Here is a 27,143-nt window from a genome sequence, read left to right as displayed (position 1 = left end):
TTGTGTGTCCTTCAGAAAAGAGAAGCCAGTTGGGGAGGACGGTTCCTGTGTCCACAGCCCACCCCTGGGAGGACGGTTCCTGTGTCCACAGCCCACCCCCGGCGGGACGGTTCCTGTGTCCACAGCCCACCCCCGGCGGGACGGTTCCTGTGTCCACAGCCCACCCCCGGGTGAACCAGGCTGCCTGCAGCAGGCCCCTCCAGCTGAGCCGGGATCCAGGTCTCCAACCTCCCTAAAATACAGCTTCACAACTTGATTACAAATACTGTATGTTACACAACACTCACTGGGAAAGGGGAGAAGTGCTTCACCGTCACGTTGTGACTGTGCTACCATCAGCAGAAACGCTGGTCTCACATTTTCCCTCCCTGCCTCGTTTCCCTCCCTGCCTCCTGCCTCTCTATTGGCCCCTGTTTTGAGAGCATTGTGGCCCTCTGCCAATGGAGCGACGTGACTTTTTGCTATGCGGACATTTTGACCCAGTTCTTATCCAAGTGGTTCTCTGTTGTAACCTCCTTTAGTTCTCAGTCTCCTTCAGCTGAACTTTCTCCTCAGTTTTGTGAGGGTGGACTGAGAGTGCGTCCTCTGCGCCCATAACTTGGTTTGTTAATAATGAATGTGTGACTTTTCTATTCATCAACAGAATTTCTGTTGATGAGAACAATCGGCTGGAATTGATACGCTTTTCTCTGTCTGCTTAGGAACAGTGAACGCAAGTTCAAGTCAAAGTTATTTTATGATTGATTTCTGTTATCATCTGTTGTTTTCAAAGGGCGGTTTAACAAATGGATCAAATGTTCCCGGTCCTGTTCCATGAAAATTGGGTTCATTTGAAGGTGTTTTTGTAGGGCTTTTCTCGTCCAAGTTTAACGATGTTACACTGGATGCTTTAGGTTTCGCACGCATAGCTGCAGGTCAATGAGGCGCTCCTCACAAATAAAAACCGTACACTCAAAACCATCTCCTAAAAATGAAGGGTCTAACCGGATTCCTTGTGGTCGTTCTTTGACAGAGAGAGATGGTTGAAAGTGAGAGGTCAGTGTTGGAGAACCAGGCCAGGAACAGAGAGGAGTGATTGGATATGAGACTGAGACCGTACCTCAGGTGGATCACATGTCTCGTCTGTGTGTACCGGATAGGCTAAGGCCTTACCACAGGGTCCTGGGTTTGAATCCCGCTCAGACCAGAGAGACTCTCTCCCTACAAGTCCTGTCATTCTTCTCTGTCTAACCTTCTCTGTCTTGGGAGTCAGGTGGCTGAGCGGTGAGGGAAGCGGGCTAGTAATCCGAACGTTGCCAGTTCCGAACGTTGCCCGGTCATGCCAACTGACGTTGTGTCCTTGGGCAAGGCACTTCACCTTACTTGCCTCGGGGGAATGTCCCTGTACTTACTGTAAGTCGCTCTGGATAAGAGCGTCTGCTAAATGACTAAATGTAACCAATTATAGCAGGGATGCCCTAAGATGTGTATCTTTAGGACTGTACTGGTGCTGCTTTGTAGAGTAAGGTCATGATGGCAGAGTTCACTTCTCCTGTGTTTACTGAGACTACACTCCCGAACATGAACGGTGTCCATAATCTGGTCCAGTTTATAATGCTTGTCGATACTTAGCACGACCCTCTGTGGTTATGATGTCTAAGACTTTTGCACGTCACTGTAGCTCAGCCATGAGGTAACTAGAACTACTGAAGAAAATCCAGAGGACACCCAGAATTCAAAGATGTTTTTCTTTTATAACGCATTTACAACGTGAAACACTTCTGAAAGACATATCATCTGAATATTTTGTTTTTCATATGCATACACTCAATTTAAAATGTTATATATATTTGTACCTGCACATTTATAATAACTTTTGCACCATGAGCTTTTTTTCATCTTAACAAAATATATATATATGTATATATCATACACAGCTTCCAAACATTTCAAGTATTCATTAATATTTACATGGTAAATATGTACACGGTCAGAATGCAGTATGTAGAAGAGGTGTGTGATTCTGCATCTGTCATAAAGCATATGTACAGTGGTGGGTATAGAAGCCAGACCTGATTGGCTGGCTGTGCATATAGCAGTCAGGTGAGTATAGAAGCCAGACCTGATTGGCTGGCTGTGCATGTAGCAGTCAGGTGAGTATAGAAGCCAGACCTGATTGGCTGGCTGTGCATACAACAGTCAGGTGGAAGGCCCAGTCTGGCCTGGGTGTGTTTGTGTGATTGGTGTGGGGGGGTTGTCCCCGCACCTGCTTGCTTTGGTTCTCATCACTGGGGTGCATTTGATCTGCACCCCCAGACCTGCCAGGTGCTGATGAGGCAGGGCTGGAGAGGAGGTGACCCTCCTCGTCTCCTTCTGGTTGGACCACAGGAGGCAGAGGGGGGTCGGGGAGGCTTGGATTGCAGTAGTCTGTACGGTTTACGGCGGTCTGCCCCCCCACCTCCTGTGAGTCATCATCGCTCTCGGACCCTCTCAGCAGTCCTCACCCACTGTCACTTGTCGCCTCATTGGCTGACGACGAGGAAGAGCGAGCGAATGTCAGTTCCTGGTTCTCCTTTTGTTTTCGCAATTTTTTCTCTTTTCTCCCCCCAAACCCCCCAACAGAGCGGGCCCCGCCCTCACGCGTCGCCCTCACGCGCCGCCCTCACGCGTCGATGCGGAAGGAGAGCAGCTTCTCCGAGTGCATGCTGTTGAGCGTGCGCAGGTCGGGCAGCTTCAGCAGCAGCTTGGTGAAGCGCGTGGCGTCCCCGGGGGCGCTGTGGCAGACCAGGGCACGCAGCGCCCGGATCAGACTCTCCTGGAGCCTCTCCAGGGAGTCCACGTCCTGGATGCCTGAGCGATCTGGCCGGGGGAGGGAGAGAGAGGGGGAGGATCGTGAATACAAGAGCTACGTTTGCAAACATGCTAGCTACTTTCTATGGATAGACAGCCCTCGTTAAGGTAAGCATGAGTTTCATTGAAAACTGTGAATCTGACCACCCTACTTTTTATTAAAAAACTGTTGCAAATGTAACTGTTGCATCCTCAGTCTGTCCCACCCCACGTAAAAACTAACCTACGCTCCCCCATCTTTTCAGACTTCAGTTGTCAGACTACAGCTAAAGGCCTCGGTGCTGTGCTGCCAAACATCAGCCCTCAAGAGACCCCTCTTTTCGAAATCAAAGGACCCGCGTAAACCCCCCCCCCCGCCGCCGCACGCCTCTCACCTGCAGACACCAGCACCACGGCCGTGAACAGGCCCAGCTCCTCGGCTGTGAGCTCCAGAGAGCTCAGCTTCTCGCTGAAGTCAAACATGGTGCCCAGCAAGGTGCCCATGCCCATGGCCCGCAGGGCCTCCAGACTGTAGGTGGCGCCAGAGATGAACGTGACCGTGTGGTCATGGACGTTGAACAGAGAGGCGAAGCGCACCATCAGCACCTGAGAGAGAGAGAGATGAATGAATCATTCATCTCATTCAAATGAATCATTCCTGGGATGAACAAACATTAAGAATCGTTTGGACGCGTGTATATTGAAGACAGCCCCTCAGCTGTGTTCGCGTGAGCGTCTGTGCGTGTGGATCTCCACTGGCGTTCGTACCTCAAAGGTGCCGGCCTTCAGCAGGGTGACCTGGTCGTGCTGGGAGAGCGCGCTGAACCCGGGGATGAACTTGGCGAACTCCACCACCTCCCTCACCGCCGGCGTGAAGCTGAGCGAGAAGTCCTCCCAGATCTCCTGAGGTGTCTTGTTGGGGTCGACCTGGGGGCACATGTTCATGGGACATGCCTGGGGAGGGGCGGGACAAAGAGAGGGAGGGGGGAGTTAGACCACCGTTCTCTACATGGAAGTACTACGTCATGGAGCAACTAGAGGGCTTGAACCAGGGGCGTGGGTTTGATTTCAAATGTGAAAAATGTGGGGGATGGATTTGCCGTTTAAAAAATGTGGGTGGGAGATGTACCCGTGTGTAATGAAACCTAACGAAATGTATCATGAAACCTAAGCCCCCTGACTTGAACCAAACTTGGCGTGTGCAGTGATGAGACTACACTCACCAGAAGGATGTCCTTGCGGTTTTTCCACGGGCAGTTTTGGCCCTGGTGAGCACTAGCAGGCTCAGGACCCTGGTGCCCGCTCATCAGGTTACTGTTGAGGCTCCGCCTCCCGTTGTTGTGACCCGGCTGGCAGCTCGACGCCGGGGAGGGGGGCATGTGGTGGCGGCCGTTGTCTGGTGTCGCCTCGTAACCTTGGCGATGGTGCTGGGTCACGTTGTTGTTGTGGTGATAGATGGTGTTGAGGCCGTTGACGTGGTAACCGGCAGGGCAGTGGTTGGGCCCCCAGTTGTCCTGCTCGCCGTTGTGTTGCCGCCCGGTGGGCGTGGCCAGCTTGTCGTGGGCGTAGACGAAGGTCTCGCGGTGCGCCCGGGCGATGGCGGTGATGGTGCCGTCCACGCCGGGGCTGGGCGGGCAGAGGGGAGGGCTCTGGGCCGGGGGAGCGAGGGGAGAGGAGGCGGGGGCCGGGGGAGAGGGGGAAGGGTCCTGTGGCAGGGCGGGGGGCTGAGGCTGGGGGGCCAGGGTCAGGCCTGGGCAGGGGGAGGAGGAAGAGGCGGGGTGGGTGGAGGCCGGGGAGCTGGAGGTGAGGCTGGCCAGCTGGAAGTCACTCTGCAGCTGGTTGTTGACCATGTTGTTCATGGCGCTCTGCATCTCGGCCAGCATGCGCTGCTTTTCCCGTTTGGGGATGCGGCCGAAACGGACGGCTGGACGGAGGGAGAAGGAGACTCGGTCAGAAGTGTTCCCGTCAGAGGCTCGGTCATCACTAGACACACGTTGGCCCTGCAGCGCTATGGTCAATTCAGCCGTGTTTCCATCCACTCACCATCTCGGGACATTCCCACAGACAGACACTTCTTGAAGCGGCACTGCTGGCAGCGGTTGCGGTTGATCCTCATGATGGTGCACGTCTCGTTCTTCAGGCACTTCTTGTACTGGATGTTCTGCTGGATGCTGCGACGGAAGAAACCCTGAGGAGGAAGGAGAGGAGGAAGGAGAGGAGGAAGGAGAGGAGGAAGGAGAGGAGGAAGGAGAGGAGGAAGGAGAGGAGGAAGGAGAGGAGGAAGGAGAGGAGGAAGGAGAGGGGGGTTTAGTCTACCACTCTGGGGGACGCGTAGCTTTAAATGGACAAGAGGCTGTGTGTGTGTGTGTGTGTGTGTGTGTGTGTGTGTGTGTGTGTGTGGTTGGCAGCTCACCTTGCAGCCCTCGCAGGCGTGCACACCGTAGTGGAAGCCAGAGGCCACGTCTCCGCACACTTTACACAGCAGCACCATTCCGTTCAGTTCTGGAGGCAGAAAAACCAACATGAGGCGAGGGGGTCCACGCTCATCTGTCAGCGCTGCCGCTGGCTCATAACTCACATGGGGCTTTCTAACGTACAACACATTCTTTCTCAGGTAGGACGTGTGTGATGAAAACTACAACCCATAAATCTCTTTGGCTCCCCGGTAGCTCAGTGGATAAGTGTGCGTACCATGTAGGCTGAGGCCTCTCTCTCCCTCTCTCTCTCTCTCCCTCTCTCTCTCTCTCTCCCCCTCTCTCTCTCTCTCTCTCTCTCTACCTTTCCTGTCACACTGTCTAAAAAAATAAAACAAAAAAAATGCCCCATTCCTATATCTTTCAGATAGAATCTGTGTGTGCCTGTGACAGTACTTACTAGTAAGGCTGGCCACCGACTTGCTCGGGGAGGAGCGGAAGGAGTTGGCGTCCTCCCGTCGTCGCGGCGACCCCCCGGAGCTGGAGGAAGAGGAGGCGGCGTCCTCGGCCGCCGAGCCCGAGCCGAAGCTGCCACTGCCGGGGAAGGCGTGGCTGGAGGAGCCCTGGGAGCCGCTGGGCGACGGGGGGAAGCAGGACGTGCCGAAGCAGGGCTGGGAGAGCGACTGCAGGCTGGAGTTGGAGTTGTCGCTGTACATGGACAGCGGGCTGGTCCGGTTGGGAGAGCCTCCGCAGGAGCCGATGTAGGAGATCACGCCCCCTGGAGGACGAAGAAGAGACGGCAGGGTTACATGTAGTCATTTAGCAGACGCTCTTATCAAGAGCGACTTACAGTAAGTACAGGGACATTCCCCCCCCCCCCCGAGGCAAGTAGGGTGAAGTGCGTTGCCCCAAGGACACAACGTCATTTTGCACGGCCAGAATCGAACCGGCAACCTTCTGATTACTAGCCCAATTCCCTAACTGCTCAGCCACCTGACTCCCTAGGGTTAGGATGGAAGTGATGCTGGTTTGTTGCACGTGCGGCGGGGGAGGACGGAGAGGGAGCGGGGGTGAGGATTTGGGTTCACATGAGCTCCTCTCGCCAACAGCGAGGGGGCGGAGCCATCTGTGTCGCTCGTCTTCCAAGGGTCTTACGCAATCACGCGAGGGAACCATGGAAACAGAAAGGCCGTCTTGGTGAGGTCCCCAGGAATGCATCAGACTGGTTTTCCAGGAAGTGTAGGCATGGGGGGGCGGGAGAGGGGTCCAGTTGGCTCAAACGTAGCTTTCATTTTTTAGGGACCAAAACCAGCGCAACCCTGGCCCGCCAGAGAGACTCTGGTCTTTCCACACTCAGGAGAAGCCCTCGGTAAAGGCCTGAAATACGACATGGTCGTGTAACAAGGCGTCACCTGCGGAGCAGCTTTGATGATCCAGAGAAACCTAGCGCTGCGTACAGAATGAGCAGCTTGGACCAGTCTGGAGCGGTCCTCTCCTCCCCCGGACTCATCTGCATCTCATCTCACATCCCCCTCAGAAGAAAACACGTTCTGCACTTGTGCCATAATGGTCTCAGTTGGAGGGAGGGGGGGGGGGGGGGGATCTGTAGACCTGCAGAGCAGATGAAGATCTGTGCCCATGTGCCAAGGCTGCACATGTTCAGACACCAAGATGAAGATCTGTGCCTATGATCCAAGGCTGCACATGTTCAGACACCCAGATGAAGATCTGTGCCTATGATCCAAGGCTGCACATGTTCAGACACCAAGATGAAGATCTGTGCCTATGATCCAAGGCTGCACATGTTCAGACACCAAGACGGAGATGGAGGAGCCAACTCCATGGCTAACACGCATGACTGTTGACATGTACCGTGTAAGTGCTAGTTTTACAGTATGAACTTTGGAAATAATCAGTACCCGAGGATTAGATATGGGAGCAGAGATTCTTTATAAAGATGCCCTTGAGAAGCCTCTGTTTATCTCCCCGGAGTTACTGGCAAGCAGACCTGTGTTTAACTGGGGTGTTTTCTCAAGCTAATGATTAACTAAAGGATTTCTTAATTTGTTGCTGCTAAACAGCAACACAAATTATCTTATTTCCGTGTGAGTTTAGCATGACAAAACCTGGCAACGGTCCAACTTCCTCATGCAGGGAACAGGCAGCAGTAATGCAGTAACTGTCAGCGTTTTTATTTGACTGATCTTCAAACAGACAGTTATTCTGCAATACATTCCAAAAGAGAGTCACCTGCTTGATTTGTTTTGATATGTAACTGTAGCTTTTGAGGGTCATCTCTGTTTTTACTTATTCTGCAACCGTGCACACAGTCACCAAAACACTTGCATTTCGTTTGGGACTAGTGAACCGAACTGAAATGGAGTATCTCAGACTAAGAGTCTGTTTTGTTCTTTAAGGGACATTCCAGTCTAAGCTGCCAGCCAGACAGCCAGCCAAACAACTCCTTGGTCATTACATAACCTACGATTAGAACAGAAGGTCATAGGGTCACTGTGTCAGGTGTCACTACAACAGCAACACGTGAATCTCCTCTCTTACATTAATTATTTCATTGTACCATTCTGAAACTCTAAATTAAAATGACAAAAATGTTACCAATGACTTTAGTCTCAAACCAATACTGTATGAACGGTGGCTATGTAGCTACCAACTAGGTCACTGACAGCAATGAGATGTTATGTCAATTTGAAGTAATTTTATAAAATATGACTTATTCACATTTATAGTCTGAGTCTAAACCCTTTCACAACAATGATAAAAAATTATCGTGGAAAAAATTGGTTCACAACATGAGCATGTAAAGGAAATGGAACACCTTTTTGATAGGAATGCATGAGACCGACACAGAACAACGAGTTTGACTGCGGCCTCGTGTGCGCTTGGGGAGCGCTCGTGTGGATTGGTTAGAACAGCGCTCTTGGTCACGCCCCTTCTCCACGTGCGCAGTACAGATATCAGGCGCAACAACGGGACTGGGCCACGAGATCCCGCCCAGAAAACACACCCACTTGTTCCAGCGCGGTCTCACGTTCCTAGACACCCATTCATTTCATCCGCTAGCGCTATCCATGGTACTACACTGCACACTGCCAAACAACTCGTTAACGTTTAACACACAATACGACTTTGGTGCATGCATAGGCATAGTTGAATAGTTCCGGAAAACTCAGAAAATTGTCTACAATAAAGGACAGAACACACATATAGAGCAAGTCATATAGGCTATTTAGATGTTGACCGAATGCCTACGCTATTGGCTAAGTTGTGTTTATGAAATTAATGCTTTGTTTCTCTTTAGGCGCATATGTTTTTAGGTTTAGGTGTTCGACAAACCCAAACGTATTGATTTCGTGTCATGTGTGTCCTTGTGATAGTGTCAGGAAAAGAAGTTACGTCTTGGGATGCCTTCCGTGTCCCACTTTTGATGCGGACACACGAGTGGATGATATCTCGCTCGGATCGCGTTGATTTCTCCGTTAGCTACCCAATCGCAGCGCGCACATGGCTGGCGAGGCTGCGTCACCCACGGACTCGAGGGAGGAGGCGGCCAACTATGACTAGGAATTATGTAATGAGCTCGACCAGTAACCAATAGCGAGCCGCGGAGGAGAGTGAATGAAAACAAAAAGCACATGGCGGGCTAGGCGGTCCATGTGAATCGGTACCGAACACGCGTTTCTGCCTGCTTCACCGGGATTCTAAACACCTGACTTTTGTTTCGTGACCTACTTTCCCAGACACTTTGAGAACAGTCTGTCTGAACCCGTGATGTCCTCTTTCCCTCGTACTGTATTTCAATGGATGGTTTCGGAATTTACAAGAGGACATATTTACCGGAACTAGATTACATTACAATCTTAGTGCGCTCGAGGCACATTTGTGCCAGTCATCCTAAACTCTTCATGGATGAGAGCAGCCACAATTATTCTCTGCTGGATGAGAATTGGTCTAACCCTAAACACAACATCAGCTTTAGGCCTATATTAAGTTGCAATAAACACCGTCTCCACAATACAACATCACTGCAATAGACAGATCAGCAACTTAGTCATATCAATTCAAGTCATTCAGGTTCTTCGAAACACATTTTTAAGTCACTGATAGCCTACATATCCACTAAATAGCAACCGTTTTCATGGACAAAGCATTACGAATGTATGCAAATCACTCATATTTACCTGTATTGTTATTTGTGTCCATGGCTGTCGTCATACTGAGTCAAGTTCAGACTACAGTTGCTCTTCAGAAAAGTCCTTCTTTCCAAACTTCGTCTCCTGTCGGAAGGGTGTCTGACTAGGCAGGTTATAAACGCAACTCAAATTATTGCAATAACGAGACCATTCTTTGTTTATCAGTTGTAGTAGCTGCAATCGAACTTCGTTGCATCCAGTAACAGGTAAATACGGTTGATGAAAATGAACCTGAGCCTCAGTAGCGCGCGAGTCCGTGCGTAATGATGATCATCTCACAGAGGAATGAATGTGTGAAAAGAAAAGAGCGTGCTGTGTTGTCACTCTCTATATCCTTGTCGCTCTGAGCCGCAGTACCCAAATCGGCCCGCTTTTGCTGCTCACAGTCTCTCTCTCATCCCTGCAAACAGAACGAGGACGCGCAGTCTTGCCCGCACGCGGCTGAAAACGGGACCATGTGACCCCGGGGGAGTGCCTCGTGCCCTAGTGACACACATTTCTCCAAACACATCCTCAATACTTCTTTAAAACTCCGAGCACGTGGACTTGCCTGCTCCGTCTGTGACAATGGGGCTTGTAGTTCTTTGAGCAAGTTGAGATGATGCTTCGAGTAAACGTTATCATGTTTTACAGGGAAGCCTGGATGGGCTATTCTAACCGTGATCCAGGCTACTCACGTGTATCAGCTATCATTCTATTGCTATCATTTACGCTATGCACTCCCTTGAAAGGTGCAACATCATTATTAATTAATCCTCACACACAACAAAATAGGCAAATATGACTGTTATTATAGCCTATTTTCAAGTCAACAAATCACTGCGATGGCCAATTATGCATGAACAGTTTTTAAGGGCTATGAAATGAGCACTCACTGTTAAGATGTTTATAGCCCCAACACGTTGAAAACGTTATTTGGTGACTTTACTGACACGTGCCTCAAAGTTAACGTGATTTTACATTGAACATCTGACAAACTGTTTCTGATGGTATGTGGATCAATAACGTCGATTTGGTTCAAGCTTGGCTTCAACCAGGTTGGCTGTATTTAAATAACAAGCTATGTCGTTGATTATTTTACTTGGTAGTAGTACTCATATGATAAGAGTAGAGGACCTCGTTGTATTAGAGGAATTGTACGGTATTATACGTTGTCATTTAATTTTCCATTGTCTTTAGCAGACGAATTGATCCAAACCGACATGCAAACAAGTCATATGAATATATAGTGTATTGCAGGAAATCATAGATCATAAGTGTATTTCGGGGGTTAGAGTGAAGTGACGGACTGCGCAAAGCAAGAACATTCCAGTCCAACAATTTTATCTCAAATATTGCAACACTAACTATCACTGTGCAACAAAAACGTCACATCTCATCTGACGTCCTAACCCTTTAGTATAGCTAAATCAGCTCATGTCTAACTAACAGAATTAAGACAACGTTAGTTTTGGCTGAACTCGTAGTATAGGCAACAATGGAATTGGAGGAAAGCTGGCAAATAAGACGTCCACAATGGCTATGAGGATGGAATCGATTAGATTTGCCTATTGTACTTGCTTTTCCATTATAGGCCTAAATACGTTGGAAATACATTATTAAATACTGTTTCCCAATATCATGCTGTTATGAATATGATAAAATATGTAGCAGGTGATTCACTCTGGGTGTTCGTGTAATTAGCACAGAACACAGTTGCCTATTAGGTCACTATCATGTTCTTCAAGTCTTCACGTGAAGACATTTGGTTAAGTTGCCACAGTCTATTTTGAATCTAGGGCAGAGCGTGCACCTTCATAACCGAGTAGACAGCAGGTCACTTCGCGTGCCTTAAGGCATCTTAATCACATTCCCGCGTGCAGCCACTTCTTGATTATATGGTTCTCGTAAACGACGGTGCCCGTGCCTGTCCTCGTGAGGACATCCTTGGGCTATAATACCAGCTCATCAAGCTGCACGTTTCGTGTTTATCATTTTTTATAATTGAACGGTGTAGCCTACGTATCAGAGCAAAAATGACAGTGAAACGTTTGAGGAAATGCTGTGATACACATTTAGCCTGTTTATTAGATGTCTTGAGGTTTGATATCAGAGAGATGGAGAGAGACAGAAGGAGAGAGAAATAGATATTTTAATATAAGTTTCATAAAACAGGTAGACGTGAAACAGTTATTCTATATCACCGCATGTGGTTCACAACATATTTGGGGGAATCTGGATATTTAATTAATAATATCACTGACATAATACCCAAAACACTTTAGCGCGCTACTTGTTGAAAGGTGGTCTATGTACAAGCTGCTTCTTGTGTAATGATGCTCCGTGATACGTTTAATACACCTCGAGAGGCTTCTCTTTATTCGTCTCGTGCCAGGTATATAACGCCTGGCCATCCTATATCCTACCGCCTTGCTCCCCGGGACTCCTTGTGGCAGCCTCATCCACATAACCTTACGCCATTAACTCGATCCAGCATGTGAACAGTTACATGACTGTCTCAACTTAGAAAGTTACAAAGACAGGAATGTGGGGAAAGTGGGTCAACGACGCTTTGCTGCCTCCATAACCTACTATCCGCGTGACTCATCACTGACGGAACAGGGGCGGACGGAACCGTGTAGGCTGCACATGTTGTCACATTCTTTCTTTATATGAAAATGATTTCCTTCTTACTGCCTATGCAAGCCTAAATCCCGAAGACTATGTGTATCAGTAGTAGGCTATAGACATACTTTTGAAGTTGATTTAAATCTTTAGTAGACTGTAGTTTTATTTTAAAAATATTTTACCGAACATTATTTTTACCTGGTAGTCTACAAAAAACACTTATAGCCTGGATCTGCACGCACGTACAGGGGGATAACTGCACACCAAAAACCAAAGCACATATACTTTAGACATGGCTTTCAAAGAATATGGTTTATTATGCTCTCTCTCTCTCTCTCTCTCTCTCTCTCTCTCTCTCTCTCTCTCTCTCTCTCTCTCTCTCTCTCTCTCTCTCTCTCTCTCTCTCTCTCTCTCTCTCTCTCTCTCTCTCTCTCTCTCACTCTCACACACACACACTACTGGGATACTTCTTATTTTGTCGCAGGGTCCCCGTGTTCCATGTGAGTTCTAGAACGGAGCGGCGCGCTCCTCCAGTCCGGGAGCGTGAGCGGAGGCAGTGTCGTCACTACAAACATAGCAGCAGATGTACGAATGGAAGCGGTCACAAGGCCGATCCACGTGAGGGGGCGCTGTTACGACTGCTGCGGCTCTCAATGTGGAGCACTTCAGTCGGTGACGATCCTTTGCTCTATTTTCATGGAGAAAACGCCCGCCATGAAACCTTCAAAGTAAACACTGCCCATATGAGCGGCAGAAACACGTGAGCTCAGGTAGCAATAATCGGCAAGAGAATCAGAATCAGAAAAGGGTTTAATCGCCATCAAAGTTTGCACAGACAAGGAATTTACTTTGGCAGGAAGGTGCATACATTTAGGGATCATAAGTCATATACAAGTCTAACTATACTAACAGTACAAGGTCTAACTAATATTAAGGGCTGTAAGAATTTAGGATAGAAATTAAAAAATTAAGTAGCTATGAATACAATATAAAAATATACAAATAGGGTAACTTAGTGCAAATATGACAAGGGTGCAAAAATGGCAAGGGTGCAAATATGGCAATGATTCAAGGTCTGTGGTTTAAAGTCTGTTTGAGCCCTTGGCCTTGATGAAGACGCCAGTGGCAGATGTAAAGAAACTGTTTTTGTGGCGTGAAGGTTTTGGTCCTGATGGACCGCAGCCTCCTGCATGGAGGGGAGTGGCTGAAACAGAGTGTGTCCAGGGTGGGAGGGGTCGGCCACAATCTTCCACGCTCGCCTCAGGGTCCTCGAGGTGTGCAGGTCCTCGAGGGTAGGCAGATTGCAGCAGATCACCTTCTCAGCAGTGCGGATGATACGCTGCAGTCTGCTCTTGTCCTTGGCAGTGGCAGCAGCGTACCAGATGGGGATGGAGGAGGTGAGGATGGACTCAATGATGGCTGTGTAGAAGTGCACCATCATTGTCTTTGGCAGGTTTAATTTCTTCAGCTGCCGTAGGAAGTACATCCTCTGTTGTGCTTTCTTGGTGAGGGAGCTGATGTTCAGTTCCCACTTGAGGTCCTGGGAGAGGATGGTGCCCAGGAAGCGGAAGCGGTTATGTGTAATCAGTATGTGTAACCAGACAGGCCTGTCCTCAAGAGACACACATAACCAGACAGGCCTGTCCTCAAGAGACACACATAACCAGACAGGCCTGTCCCCAAGAGACACACATAACCAGACAGGCCTGTCCTCAAGAGACACACATAACCAGACAGGCCTGTCCTCAAGAGACACACATAACCAGACAGGCCTGTCCTCAAGAGACACACATAACCAGACAGGCCTGTCCTCAAGAGACACACATAACCAGACAGGCCTGTCCCCAAGAGACACACATAACCAGACAGGCCTGTCCTCAAGAGACACACATAACCAGACAGGCCTGTCCTCAAGAGACACACATAACCAGACAGGACTGTCCTCAAGAGACACACATAACCAGACAGGCCTGTCCCCAAGAGACACACATAACCAGACAGGCCTGTCCTCAAGAGACACACATAACCAGACAGGCCTGTCCTCAAGAGACACACATAACCAGACAGGCCTGTCCTCAAGAGACACACATAACCAGACAGGCCTGTCCCCAAGAGACACACATAACCAGACAGGCCTGTCCTCAAGAGACACACATAACCAGACAGGCCTGTCCTCAAGAGACACACATAACCAGACAGGCCTGTCCTCAAGAGACACACATAACCAGACAGGCCTGTCCTCAAGAGACACACATAACCAGACAGGCCTGTCCTCAAGAGACACACATAACCAGACAGGCCTGTCCCCAAGAGACACACATAACCAGACAGGCCTGTCCTCAAGAGACACACATAACCAGACAGGCCTGTCCTCAAGAGACACACATAACCAGACAGGACTGTCCTCAAGAGACACACATAACCAGACAGGCCTGTCCCCAAGAGACACACATAACCAGACAGGCCTGTCCTCAAGAGACACACATAACCAGACAGGCCTGTCCTCAAGAGACACACATAACCAGACAGGCCTGTCCTCAAGAGACACACATAACCAGACAGGCCTGTCCTCAAGAGAGACACATAACCAGACAGGCCTGTCCTCAAGAGACACACATAACCAGACAGGCCTGTCCCCAAGAGACACACATAACCAGACAGGCCTGTCCTCAAGAGACACACATAACCAGACAGGCCTGTCCTCAAGAGACACACATAACCAGACAGGCCTGTCCTCAAGAGACACACATAACCAGACAGGCCTGTCCTCAAGAGACACACATAACCAGACAGGCCTGTCCTCAAGAGACACACATAACCAGACAGGCCTGTCCCCAAGAGACACACATAAACAGACAGGCCTGTCCTCAAGAGACACACATAACCAGACAGGCCTGTCCCCAAGAGACACACATAACCAGACAGGCCTGTCCTCAAGAGACACACATAACCAGACAGGCCTGTCCTCAAGAGACACACATAACCAGACAGGCCTGTCCTCAAGAGACACACATAACCAGACAGGCCTGTCCCCAAGAGACACACATAACCAGACAGGCCTGTCCTCAAGAGACACACATAACCAGACAGGCCTGTCCTCAAGAGACACACATAACCAGACAGGCCTGTCCCTAAGAGACACACATAACCAGACAGGCCTGTCCCCAAGAGACACACATAAACAGACAGGCCTGTCCCCAACAGACACACATAACCAGACAGGCCCACACTCGCCCACAAGCCTTTTTCTATGGCTCTGAACAGGACGAACAGAATCCTTTGACCGCCATTGCTGTAAGTTTTTACAATTAATATTTCAGCTAAACAGTACATGTAAATCAGCATCTGAATTAAAATGTGACGAGAAATGGGCAGTGTAGTTGCTGAAAATGTGCGTATTTTATTGATGAAACGGCTAATTTGTACATTTGCTCCGACTTCTTGATAACCTAGGTAAATAAACACTCGACGACAACTTACAAAAAAACGTTGCGCCACCTACTCTTCTGGCGGTGAATTGTTTTCAGCACTCACAGCCTTCGGAGAACTATAAATTCAACCAATCCGTCCGACTCCGTCCGTCCGTCTGTCCGTAACGGAGTCGGAGAAGTATAATTCGGCCTTCAGTCATAAAATAATTCACCATAACCAGGAAGTTCATCATATTAGCAGTTACGGATACATTTGAAGTTTTTCATTGCACCATGACACCTGTAAAAATGAACAGGATATTATGTTATCTGATGAAGAACACACTGTTCTTTTTTCCTTCACAGTATAATTTACCAGTCCTTCCATCGTTCAGTACATTTATGACGTGAAAAATATTAATAAAAATGTCTATTTTGACTTTCTCACTTTTTCTCCCTGTTTCTCCTCTTTTTCCTCTCTTTTTCTGCCCCCCCCCCCCCCCCTCTCTCTCTCTCTCTCTCTCTCTCTGACAGGTGACTCCCTCCATCTCTCAGAGCTGAAGATTGTGCTGCTGGGGGGGAAACTTGCAGGGAAGAGTTCATCAGGAAACACCATCCTGGGCAGAGAGGAGTTTGACCTGAGGAGAGCTGCTCAGTGTGTGAAGAGACAGGGAGAAGTAGCAGGGAGGCAGGTCACTGTGGAGGAGGGCTCTCCCTGTAGAGAGGACTACTGAGCTGGTTAAACAGGAGATAGTACGCAGTGTGTCTCTGTGTCCTCCAGGGCCCCACACTCTACTCCTGGTTATAGACTTGGATCTTTCATTCAGAGAGGAAGAAGCCAATTCTGTAGAGGGACACCTGCAGTTTCTCAGTGAGAGAGTCTGGAGTCACACTATAGTGCTGTTCACTCGTGGGGACTGTCTGGGAGACACAACCATTGAACAGCACATTGAGACAGAAGGGAAGGCCCTCCAGTGGCTTGTTGAGAAATGTGGGAACAGGTATCATGTCCTTAACAATAAGAACAGGGGTGATGACACTCAGGTCACTGAGCTGTTGGACAAGATGGAGGAGATGGTGGCAGCAAACAGTGGAGATGTGTTTCAGCCTGAGATGGATGGAGGTACAAAAATGAACTGGAGTCTGACGTCACTACTGCCTGTGACAGGAGCCAGGAGCATAGAACAGCCTCCAAATAGTGAGTATTGATTATTAACTGTACTAACAGCAGCTCTGGTACATAAATAATTGTAAATTCATAATTATTGTAAATTCACCTTAATGTTGAAGGAGAGATGGTAGAAACAGAGAGGGAGACACAATACACAACACACAACTATACAGACAGAAATATCTCTCTAATAATGCCAGGAATCTGTGTCCACGATTATCTGGAGAACCAGGCACTCATGATCATATTTTGCAGGTGTCCTTTTTATAATCCAACGGAGTGCAGTACTGTGATTGAACTAAAGCGATTAACAAAGGCATTCGCAATTAAATAAAACTAAGCGTAGAAAGGAAAATAGTAAATTTCTGTTTTGTTACTTAGAAGCAAATTCACTTTTACAACTGATAATCAGCTGCTTTCAAAGGGGCTGGCTTGTGAACAGAACGACAATATAAAGTGGATATACTTTCAGATCAGTGAATTTTGTTACTTAAATTAATGTGTTTTCTGATGTCAAAACTGCTAGCACATTGCAAATGTACAAGCGCTCTATGGTGAATTAGGCCTACAATTATGACAACATGCTCAACCATGGTGCATGTAATGACTTCTGTTATTAACTTAATGTTTTGATGTTTGTGGTGGGAAGACAATTTAACAGAGAACCAAGATAGTACATTTTGATCAATGTAACATAAGGAATGTATAAGGTAGGAAACAGCAGACAAATGAAAGCTACATAATAATTTGCATGAATGTAGGCTACCACTGCATTGGATCCATGCCTGTCCTGGATGATCTGCTGGATGGACTTCTGCAGGAGAGGGTGATCAACGATGCTGAGATGGAGGCAGTGAAGGTGGAGGCAGTGAGGAAGGACAGAGCACGGGCCACCATCGACATGGTCCTGAAGAAAGGATCTCCCTCATGTTTTGTGATGAAAACAATGTTGTCTAAATATGACCCTGCCTTATACACAACTCTTGGCTTCCAATAAAACATGCTGAGAACAGTTTCAGACCTAGGATGAGTGTATCACACCAGTGTTTCAGCCTAGTGAATACACTATGTACAGATATATTCATTTACAATTTAAATATAGATAAATAAAATATGAATTTGCCATATACTTACACGTTATTTTTTATCTACATCGGAACTATATTGTTGGAATCATTGAAATACTCTTAACAAAAGTATTTAAAAAAATTACTCTGGGTACATACAAATAGAGCTTCTCATTAAATTCTAAATTAAGTTGTTACTATAATCTTATGAATGTTAAGTTCTATATTTGCCGATTGAATTTAAGATCAACGGAAATAATTAACTATTATGTTTTACAATCAGCACAACATGGCAATACCAGACAGATTAATGTGTATATATAGAATTTATATAAAGGTAAAGTATATGGTTTGCCAAAAATGCCTAATTGGGTGCACTCATAAATGGGGATAAGCTCTTTAAAACCTCCAATAAATGTAAATATGTTGTTACAGGATGTTCTTTATTCGGGCCACAGCTGTCAGACCTGGATTGTGTCAAAGCTGTTTCAGTCCATCATTCAGAATTTAAACTGCAAACAGTTAACTTCCATTTGACATTGGATCCGTCACATGCCCTGACCACAGACAGATTCATGTCCAGTAGATTTCTTGACAATATGTTCTCACATATCAAGCAGTCCAAGTTGTTTGTTTCCACCTCAGGACCTCAGGACATTTCTGCATGTCTTCCCCTCTTTCACTCTCCCAAACATTTCCTGTGTCTCTAAACTGTCTCTGTCCAATAAAGCCATAAAAAAGCAGAAAATAATTATTGAAAAAAGGTTTTACATTTAGTCATTTAGCAGACGCTCTTATCCAGAGCGAGAGTTTTTCAGGTAGACATTTGTCACATGGCTGTCAAGTTATTTAACAATTAATTAAGATGAATTGAATATTGTAGGGATGTATGATGGAAAGATGGTAAAAGTTGTAACAAGATTGTGAAAAGTTAAAAGAAGTTAGTTGAAGGAAATGAACCCTTCACACTTGCCTTTTATAAACCCCTACATCATCTGCACTGTGGAAAGGATTCATCAGTAATAGTCATTCTTTTTGAATCTCAATCTTGTGGGTTTCTGTAGATTTGTCAAATCACGGATGTTGTTCATTGTTTTCAGTCAGTGATTGATGAGGCTCCTGTTCAGTAGTTACTTTTACACAGAACAGGTAGCCTACTTAGGTAAAGAATGTCTCCTTTAAAATGACTGATAGAGAAAGAGAAACCAAAATCATCAGTGACAGTCAAGCTTTGTAGAAAAAACATCCGGTACACAGTATATTTCTTCAGAAATAGCATGGATTTATTGATTTCAATTATCAAGCACAATCTTTATCTGAACCATTAACTTATGATGGCACAATAGCCTTCCAGTCCAAAACATCCGTTCAGATGCAGTCCATGTTTCTCCAGAGGTAATTGCAATTGAACGTACTCTTGGTTTGGACAAAAAAAATTATGTGGTGAACTTAAGATGAATCCAATTTTAAAAACCGTCCAGTGCAGGGTGGATGGCTTTTGTAGTCTTCACAGTCTTCACATACTTAATGCTGCAGATAGAAATAGGACTCTATTGTACTCTGCTCTGCTTTACTCTGTTATAGGTTTCTATGTTCTCATCTCCCCATTCCTCCTCTCTCCTCTCCTTTCACTGTGTATGTGGAAATAAAGTTTCGAAAGGTTGCAAAATTATTTTCGAAAAAACTTTTGATCATTGATTACCTACTTAATGAGTACTCAATGAGATTTTGCTCCTGTTTTTGTAAAATTGCTTAACTACTGAAATGCCTTCCGGATATAGTGAAAATGTTCTCACACTCTTACATTCTCAAAGCTTCTTACTCATCCTTAAAATACCTGAGTGTTTCATAGGCTATCTGAGGCATGTGTTTCACATCGCGTCTGTGCGAGCATTTCATATGTGTGTATGTAGCCTAAATGTTCAGTAGTATGAATCCGAGTAAACATTTCACAGATGAATGCGTTTCATGTGTCTATGCGAGCATTTCACATTTGTGGATGTGAGTTTTCAGTAGTATGGATGTGTTTGAACGTTTCATATGTGAATTTGGATGTGTTTCATATGTGTTTGTGTGAGGACAGTCTGAATTATTTCCTAAACGGACCCTCATAATCCAACTGGACCATACAGTAGACTACGTAGCCCCATAATACTTTCAAACTGCTTGTGGTTAAAGCACGTCCTCTAGTGGTGACATAGCAGTAAAGATCTGACGGATAGAACAGTAACCTACTAGTCTGGAATCTCAAGGTGATGACACGCATATATTTTAATTCCGATAAAGAATTTTCACATCATTCAAAGCTGACTATAAAATCACAGGAACCAATTGGAAAAACCGCAATTCATACTTAATCGAAGTAAAATTGGGCTTGAGTCAAATTACAAATATAAGTTAGGCTACACTTTGCTTTTCTAGTTAATTGTTTTTCACTTGTTAACGGAAACACTGGACGTTTAAAATAACTAGCAACGTAGTATAATTCGTCTGATAAAGTAGGAAATAAAATGTAGCAACTTTTTGGTCCAAAGACTGAAGAAATTGTTACATCGTTCACCGACGACGCATGCGCGTAGACGTGATTTTTAAAAGAACACTTGGGGAGGGCATGAAGGCGATTACTAGGTGAGTTCGAATGAGGACATAGAAATTGTTTGACAGGTTGTACATTAAGCATGAAATACAAACAGCTTGTTTGTGGTAACCGTCCATAGAAAGGACCAGGTCTTTTAAAACGATTATAGTTAAAATGGCGTCAATGGACCAGGGTTACTTGAAGTCGAAGGGACTGTCATTGTTTTGCTCGTTCCTGCAGACCTAAAATGGAGGACATATTGCTAGACAGGCAGGGTCTGCAGTCTCATATGTAAAGCCGGCTTCTAGACACCCTGCATGATAAAGTAGCTAGCTAGCGAATCTGATTGTTAATATGGACTCCTAATTTCTTCCCACACATCTACAAAGTGACATCTCTTTATCTTGCAAGACTTGTTCAGCTAAAGCTGGCCGGTTCCATCCTTTCTAGCAGAAAACGTTTTCAAATGCATGATGCCGGTTCATAGCTATGTTCACCCAGGAGAGTAGCATGCACGGGGAAAGTGTTCCGCAGTTCCGTGTTCGAGTAGTCTCCACTGACACTTTTCCAGCTAGCATTTATGACCATGGTTTTGCCGTCTCTAGCTGATTTTCCTGCGGTTCAGCTAGGACATTGATCTGTTCGTTAAGCAACGCTGACAGATTTGCATTGCAGAAAATAATCTGACTGCATTGCGATTTTCCCTTAATGATTATTATCACTCGTGTTTCAGGCTAACATTGGCATCCGGACTACGAATTGTTGAAAACGCACACTATCCACAGTGCGGGATCCAGCCCTCGGTGCCACCAACGCCCTGACCAGACCCTGGTGGGCGTTGGTAGGCAGGGACGCCAGCCGTAGAGGGGGCGACCTGCTAGGATCATGACCTCCTCTGTGTTCACCAACGGAGGCTACAAACTAGACAGCGGGAAAGCAGACCTGGCCAAACCCCAGACAGGAACGCAGACCGAGCCGTTTCCCAGTTTGCGGAGGGAGGCGTGTGATTACGTCCACAGCCTGCCTCCCCCCACCGTGCTGGGGAACATCCACAACAGCGGCCCACACAGCCACCAGGGGAAAGCCAAGGTGCCAAGCCAGGGGCAGGTGGTGGCCTGCAGGCCTGGACAACACACCGGCGTGGGAGAAGGTCAGGAGGAGAACTGGGGGAGGATTGGGATCCAGTCGACTACCCTCAGGTCCATGGGGGGCGACTCAGGCTCTCCTGTCAAGAGTAAAACACTACTAGGACACAACAACAACATGGGCAAGATGGACCCCGCAGCGCTGACCGCTAACAAGCACCCCCGAGACAGTCTGGGGGGGGGCATCGTAGCAGCGGTGGTTGGGGGGCCACAGGCTTCGGGACTCAGCCAGGAAGGCAAGAGGGGGGGGGTCCGTAAGGGTGCCAGCCACTCCCCGGCCCAGAGCAGCTGTATTCGGCAGATCCTCCTCCTGCAGCTGGAGCTCATAGAGCAGCAGCAGCTGCAGCTCCACAACAAGAGCAAGGAGATTGACGACCTCAAGGCAGAGAAGGAGACGGTACGCTCTCGGAGAACTGCCTCCCGAACTTCTGTCAAGTTATGACGAGTTACGTTCTTGTAGCCTTTAGGAATGTCAGAAGCCATGATTTGGATTTCATTTGTACCCTCTGAAAAAAACAGGCTTAAGCTATGTGGCTACTTCTCAAGACTGATAGAACCAACCGTATGATATGGTGCGATAGTTTGAGAATTGATTTTGAAAACGCACATGCAGCCATTATCAGCTCCACTATGCCACCAGTGGTGCATTAGTGTAAACGGCCCTATGACATCATCCTCTGTAACCAAGTCAAGTGAGACTGCCTCCAGTGGCGTCTCCGTCATTCACTATCGTTTTATCACACTCTTTTAGACTGTCAAAACGTTGCTTGTTGAAGCTGGCTTAGAGTCCACCCACAGAAACTTCAAGTCAGTACATTAACGCAAAAACACAGCATTGTAACATGCAATTTGAAAGACGAAAAAAACCAAGAAGAGGAAATCTCAGATGTCTACTGGTCCACGTCACTTTCTTTCCCATTCTTTTTCCCCTCCAGCTCCTGGCGAGGATCGAGCGCATGGAGCGCCGCCTGCAGCTGGGGAGGAGGGAGGGCGGAGCCGAGCACCTGGCCGCCCAGCGCGCCCCGCGCCCCCCCCCGGCCCACACCCCCCCCCTCCGGGAGGACCAGGGGTCACCGCCCAAGACGCCAGAGGGCCACGGGGGGGCGGGCGAGGGCCGCGGCAGCACGCCCCGCACCCTGCATTTCGGTAGAGGAGGCAAGGGCCACAAAAGGTAAGGGGGTGATTCGCGCCTTGAGTAACCCCCGACAACGTGATTCAAACTCGGGTTTGCGACGGTGAGTTTTCTAACCCCACGATGACGTCTCTCCACCCCGCGTCTCTCTCGTCAGACGCTTCCTCTTCCAGGACCCCCGCTCGGCCAAGCGGCGCGCCCAGGCCAAGTCGGCGCTCCAGAAGGAGGCGCTGGTGCCCAAGCAGGAGCCGGCGGAGCGGGGAGAGGAGGAGGAGGAGGAAGAGGAGGAGTCTCCCGGGACCAGCCCCGACTCGCCCCAGTTTGAGGAGCTGTCCTACCTGTCCACCACCGACATGTACCTTTGCTGCTGGCACCAGCCGCCCCCGTCGCCGTGGAGAGAGCCCTCGCCCAAGAAGGAGGAGTCCGTCACTAGTGAGTGACCTGACCCTGCGTCGGTGGTCTGTGTGGACGGGCAAATGGCTGACAGTGACATCACACAGGGCCTGTCAACTGTTTGGCAACACCGAGCCTTTGATCGTGTTTGAGAGACGCATGCGCTGCAACTTTTCATTGTTTTAATGCATGAATTCAACCACTCAAACGTGGTCTGTAGGGCATCGAACCTACATGTATGCAACGAGTTAGCATGTTCTCCAAATAATGTCTAAAGTGACAGTTTGATGAAATGCAGATTTTTGGACCAATATCTGTACATTTTGGTCAAAGTAAATCTTCTTTGTTGCTTAAAAACAATAGGAACGTGCCTGTGTCTCTCCAAAACGATAATGGACTAGATGTTTCCAAACTTGGGACAGGTACTGTTTACCCCTGTGTACTAATAGTATGACCTCTGTCTCTTTCCCCATGGTACCCAGTCCCGTCGTGGAGAGAGAACATCATGGACCCCCTGAGCGAGGACGAGGCTACAGACATCCCTGAGGTGGGTGGCGGGCGGGCGGGCAGGCGGGCGGTGCTGATTGGATGACTTGAGCTGATTTACAATGATGGCTCTCCTTTGGTTGGTCTTCTAACAAGCTTTTGTTGTTGTTGTCTGACAGAATCTAGAGGACAGCGTCTTCCTGAAGCGTCACTCGAAACACGAGCTGGATGAAAAGAGGAGGAAGCGGTAGGTTGAGCGATCACGGGTCTTCTTTTTGGAGGCTTGTTTTTGTGGAACATCTACGTGTTTACATGTGTGTGTGTGTGTATATATGTATATACATATCTTCCCTTTTCTATCATCTTTCCATTGTTTACCTTCCATCGTCTGTCCTTTCTCTCTCTCTCTGTTGGTTCTCTCTCTCTCTGTTGGTTCTCTTGCACGCTCTCTCTCTCTGTGTTGGTTCTCTCTCTCTCCCTGTTGGTTCTCTCTCTCTGTTGGTTCTCTCGCTCTCTCTCTCTCTCTGTTGGTTCTCTTGCTCGCTCTCTCTCTCTGTTGGTTCTCTCTCTCTCTCTGTGTTGGTTCTCGCGGGCCTGAGCTCAGGTGGGACATCCAGAGGATCCGGGAGCAGCGGATGTTCCAGCGGCTCCAGCAGAGGATGAACCGGAGGAAGGGCATCCAGGAGAGCGAGCCTGAGGTGCTGTCCTTCTACCCTGACGCCGAGGACGGTACGTCCAGCCAGACCCTCCACCACTCACACTCGGCAGAAGGAGTGCTGCTGGCTTGTTTTATGCCAAGCGTGAAACAGTGTTGCGCAGGAGCGTCGAAGCAGGGGGTTCGGTGGGACTGACTACTCAGGGCCCTCAAAGCTTGGAGTGAACATTAGTTGAATGAAAAAAAAACAGACTTAACCAGAAATACATTTACATTTACATTTAGTCATTTAGCAGACGCTCTTATCCAGAGCGACTTACAGTAAGTACAGGGACATTCCCCCGAGGCAAGTAGGGTGAAGTGCCTTGCCCAAGGACACAACGTCAGTTGGCATGACCGGGAATCGAACTGGCAACCTTCGGATTACTAGCCCGACTCCCACACCGCTCAGCCAACTGACTCCCACTGAAATAGTGAGGAAGGGGGGCCCAGATTATAATCTCTTCATGGGGCCCCAAAATTATTTGCGGCGTCCCTGGTGTTACACAATCGGTTGAAGGAAAAACTGCCCAGACTGTTTTTGGTCTTTAAAATCGATGACAATACAGATACCAGAACAGGAAAACATGTAGGAAAATGGTCATCACTGAAAACTAATAAAGTTCTCTTCCCTCAGTGGAGGCCCTTATTATCACCCCTCACCTGCCTGTGGTGGCCTTCGGCCGACCGTTGCCCAAGCTAACGCGACGGTGAGTTGAATCCTAGCAACGAGTAACACTGGATACAACAGAATTCACGCCAAATACAACTTACACGTTTTTTCCTCACCCTTGCTCCTCCCAGAAACTTTGACCTGCCGTGGTTGGACGAGCGTAGTCGCTGCCGAGTGGAGGTGCCCAAGAAACAAACCCCTCATCGGACCTGCCGGAAATAGTCCCCGAAACCGTCCTGTCGACCCAGAGATGAGAACAGCACTCGGCACCAGAACATTCAGAACCTTGTCTTTCTGCGACCACGAGTCCCTGTGTGTGAGAAGACCCCAGGACTGAGGGGACCCTCGTTAACCGCCCCCTCACCCCCTTTCAATGACCTGTGTCAAAGGTCTGGACGTGGTCGCTAAACCGCACGGCAGATGTCGCCCCTGAGTTCATATTCGGGCTAGTTTGAAGGATTTTATTACTGGTATTGATGGACAAATCTATGGAGTGTGTGTGTGTGTGTTTTCTCTGGGTTTGTTACTAAGGATTGGGTTGCTGCTTTCTCCAGAACTTCATCTCCCAAAATCACCTCAGTAACAACACACACAAAAAGTTATTCAAACTGTTGAATTGTCATTTTCACATTGACCTGCATTGTTGAACCACAGCGCAGAATGTAGCTGTCCGTCCCTTCTGTCATTGTTTGCTGTTGCAAGAGGGAACCTTCAGTTGGAGAAGGTTGCAGGACATTAAGTGGGCTGAAAATAAATATATGTTTGAAGCAGTTCCGCCAACAGTTATTGGTTTGTGTTTCAACCAATGTTCTTGTAATAAAAGAGAAACGCTTTATGCTCTTGAAAGTTTAACGTGTCGTTGGCGTACATCATTGCTTTTTTGTCAATGTGAATGGAATGTATTACATAATTTGTAATCTGCTGACAACGACCACGTTACAACATGATACATTTTCAATTAGCCTATAGTGAATATTATTTTTCGTTATAACATATACAGCCCAGTTCATTTAACTACGGGTAATGTATAACAAGCCTATGGGATAGCTACTAGAGAACGTGAAATTTGCCTCAATGGTATTTCCGGTTTCGGAAATTCGCCTTCAAAATAAAAGTATGACTTGAATGCCAGACCATTCTAAAGAATCTACGTCTAGATTCGGTTTTAACGGTTCTCGTTTTTCGAGATCATTCCGGTTAAAATTGTTACGGTTATTAACTACTAACTAAACCAAATACAATTTTTTTAAGGAGTTAGAGCTATACATAAATTATTATCTTCCGGTTGTTTCATTCTCTTTATTGCTTTGCTTTATCTACATACAATATCCCGAACATCTCTATTTTCATTCTCCCTATTTGAACCTATAGTTTTGGCGGTTCATGGGTATTTAAATTATCTGTCTTAAATTGTTAACTTTCTAGTTTCTGTGATGGAAAATGTTCCGATCTAAATTGTACATAGCACAGTAAAATAACAAAATATAAAATGACACACAAACAATAATAAAATGAATAGGCCTAACAATAAACTAAAATATAAACAACCGTCCGAACAAGACAATGCTCACAAAGAACTAGGCATTTTCAGTTCAAATTGGGATACCTTAGGTACTGTAAATTACAGTAGCACTACTACAGTAGGCTACACTAGACGGATTAGCACTAGCTGTTACAGACTCTAAAAACAGGGACTGATAACAATTGAGCAATGCAATACAACTTACATACTTTAACCCTTGTGTTATCTTCGGGTCATTCTGACCCATCAGTCATTGTGACCCACCGTCGTATTGCGCCAAATTTACCGCATACAAAAACAAAGTGAAGCATTTTATTTTAACCGTTGGGCTGTCTCAGACCCCCCACATTGCAAAGGTTAAAAGAAAATTATTTTTATTTGTTTTTGTATTGGGTAAAATTGGGCAAACACAACGATGGTTCGTTATGAACCTTTGGGTCATGTGACCCGAAGGCAACACAAGGGTTAAAGCCTGTATTTGAGTGCCAATTAACTAACCAACATCAAGAAATGTACCTTATGCTCAGGGAAAGTAGGTAGAGTACACTAAGCTAACACACGCAATTATAAATCACATTCAGCTCAACCAAGCAACAAGGGAAAATGTAATGATTTCGCGCACGAGCAAGGAAGGGGGAACTGAATTATAGGGAACACCGGTGTTGTGCCCCCAGATGCACCCCCCTTGAAAAGCACCCTCTCGTGGGAGCGGGCGCACAAACCACTCGAATCAAAAAGTGAAAGATTTCGTCTTGATATCGCAGTCAAACAGAGGGGAGACAGCTGTCTCACATTGTAACTTTTTATTTAGAGAATAGAAGAGAATAACGTC

The 27,143-nt window shown here is 47.2% G+C and overlaps 3 protein-coding genes across 3 annotated transcripts in view; 2 read left to right on the top strand and 1 right to left on the bottom strand.

The window, feature by feature from the left end:
• The window catches only part of LOC136938120 (GTPase IMAP family member 8-like), a 261,770-nt gene extending 245,111 nt beyond the window's left edge, over nt 1-16,659 (top strand). The window contains 2 exon segments of the mRNA XM_067231372.1: nt 15,985-16,147; nt 16,149-16,659. Coding sequence (XP_067087473.1) covers nt 15,985-16,147; nt 16,149-16,659 — 674 coding nt within the window.
• nr1d1 (nuclear receptor subfamily 1, group d, member 1) lies at nt 2,592-9,751 on the bottom strand. Its single transcript, XM_067232457.1, has 8 exons — nt 9,422-9,751; nt 5,683-6,000; nt 5,222-5,310; nt 4,852-4,996; nt 4,032-4,732; nt 3,577-3,762; nt 3,204-3,414; nt 2,592-2,838 (listed from the first exon to the last, which is right to left on the bottom strand). Exons 1-8 carry the CDS (start codon nt 9,453-9,455, stop codon nt 2,642-2,644), a joined length of 1,881 nt encoding a protein of 626 aa, XP_067088558.1. The 5' UTR covers nt 9,456-9,751; the 3' UTR covers nt 2,592-2,641.
• A 3,538-nt stretch (nt 16,660-20,197) lies between the features above and the next one.
• Nucleotides 20,198-25,641, top strand: msl1a (MSL complex subunit 1a). Its single transcript, XM_067232460.1, has 9 exons — nt 20,198-20,316; nt 21,000-21,808; nt 22,347-22,582; nt 22,701-22,975; nt 23,419-23,483; nt 23,602-23,669; nt 24,027-24,151; nt 24,754-24,826; nt 24,921-25,641. Exons 2-9 carry the CDS (start codon nt 21,152-21,154, stop codon nt 25,009-25,011), a joined length of 1,590 nt encoding a protein of 529 aa, XP_067088561.1. The 5' UTR covers nt 20,198-20,316; nt 21,000-21,151; the 3' UTR covers nt 25,012-25,641.
• The last annotated feature ends 1,502 nt before the right edge of the window (nt 25,642-27,143 follow it).

Source organism: Osmerus mordax, chromosome 3, assembly GCF_038355195.1.
Source record: "Osmerus mordax isolate fOsmMor3 chromosome 3, fOsmMor3.pri, whole genome shotgun sequence".
Taxonomy (NCBI): domain Eukaryota; kingdom Metazoa; phylum Chordata; class Actinopteri; order Osmeriformes; family Osmeridae; genus Osmerus; species Osmerus mordax.
The sequence above is the reverse complement of the archived record's forward strand: the minus strand, read 5'-3'. Positions and strand labels throughout refer to the sequence as shown.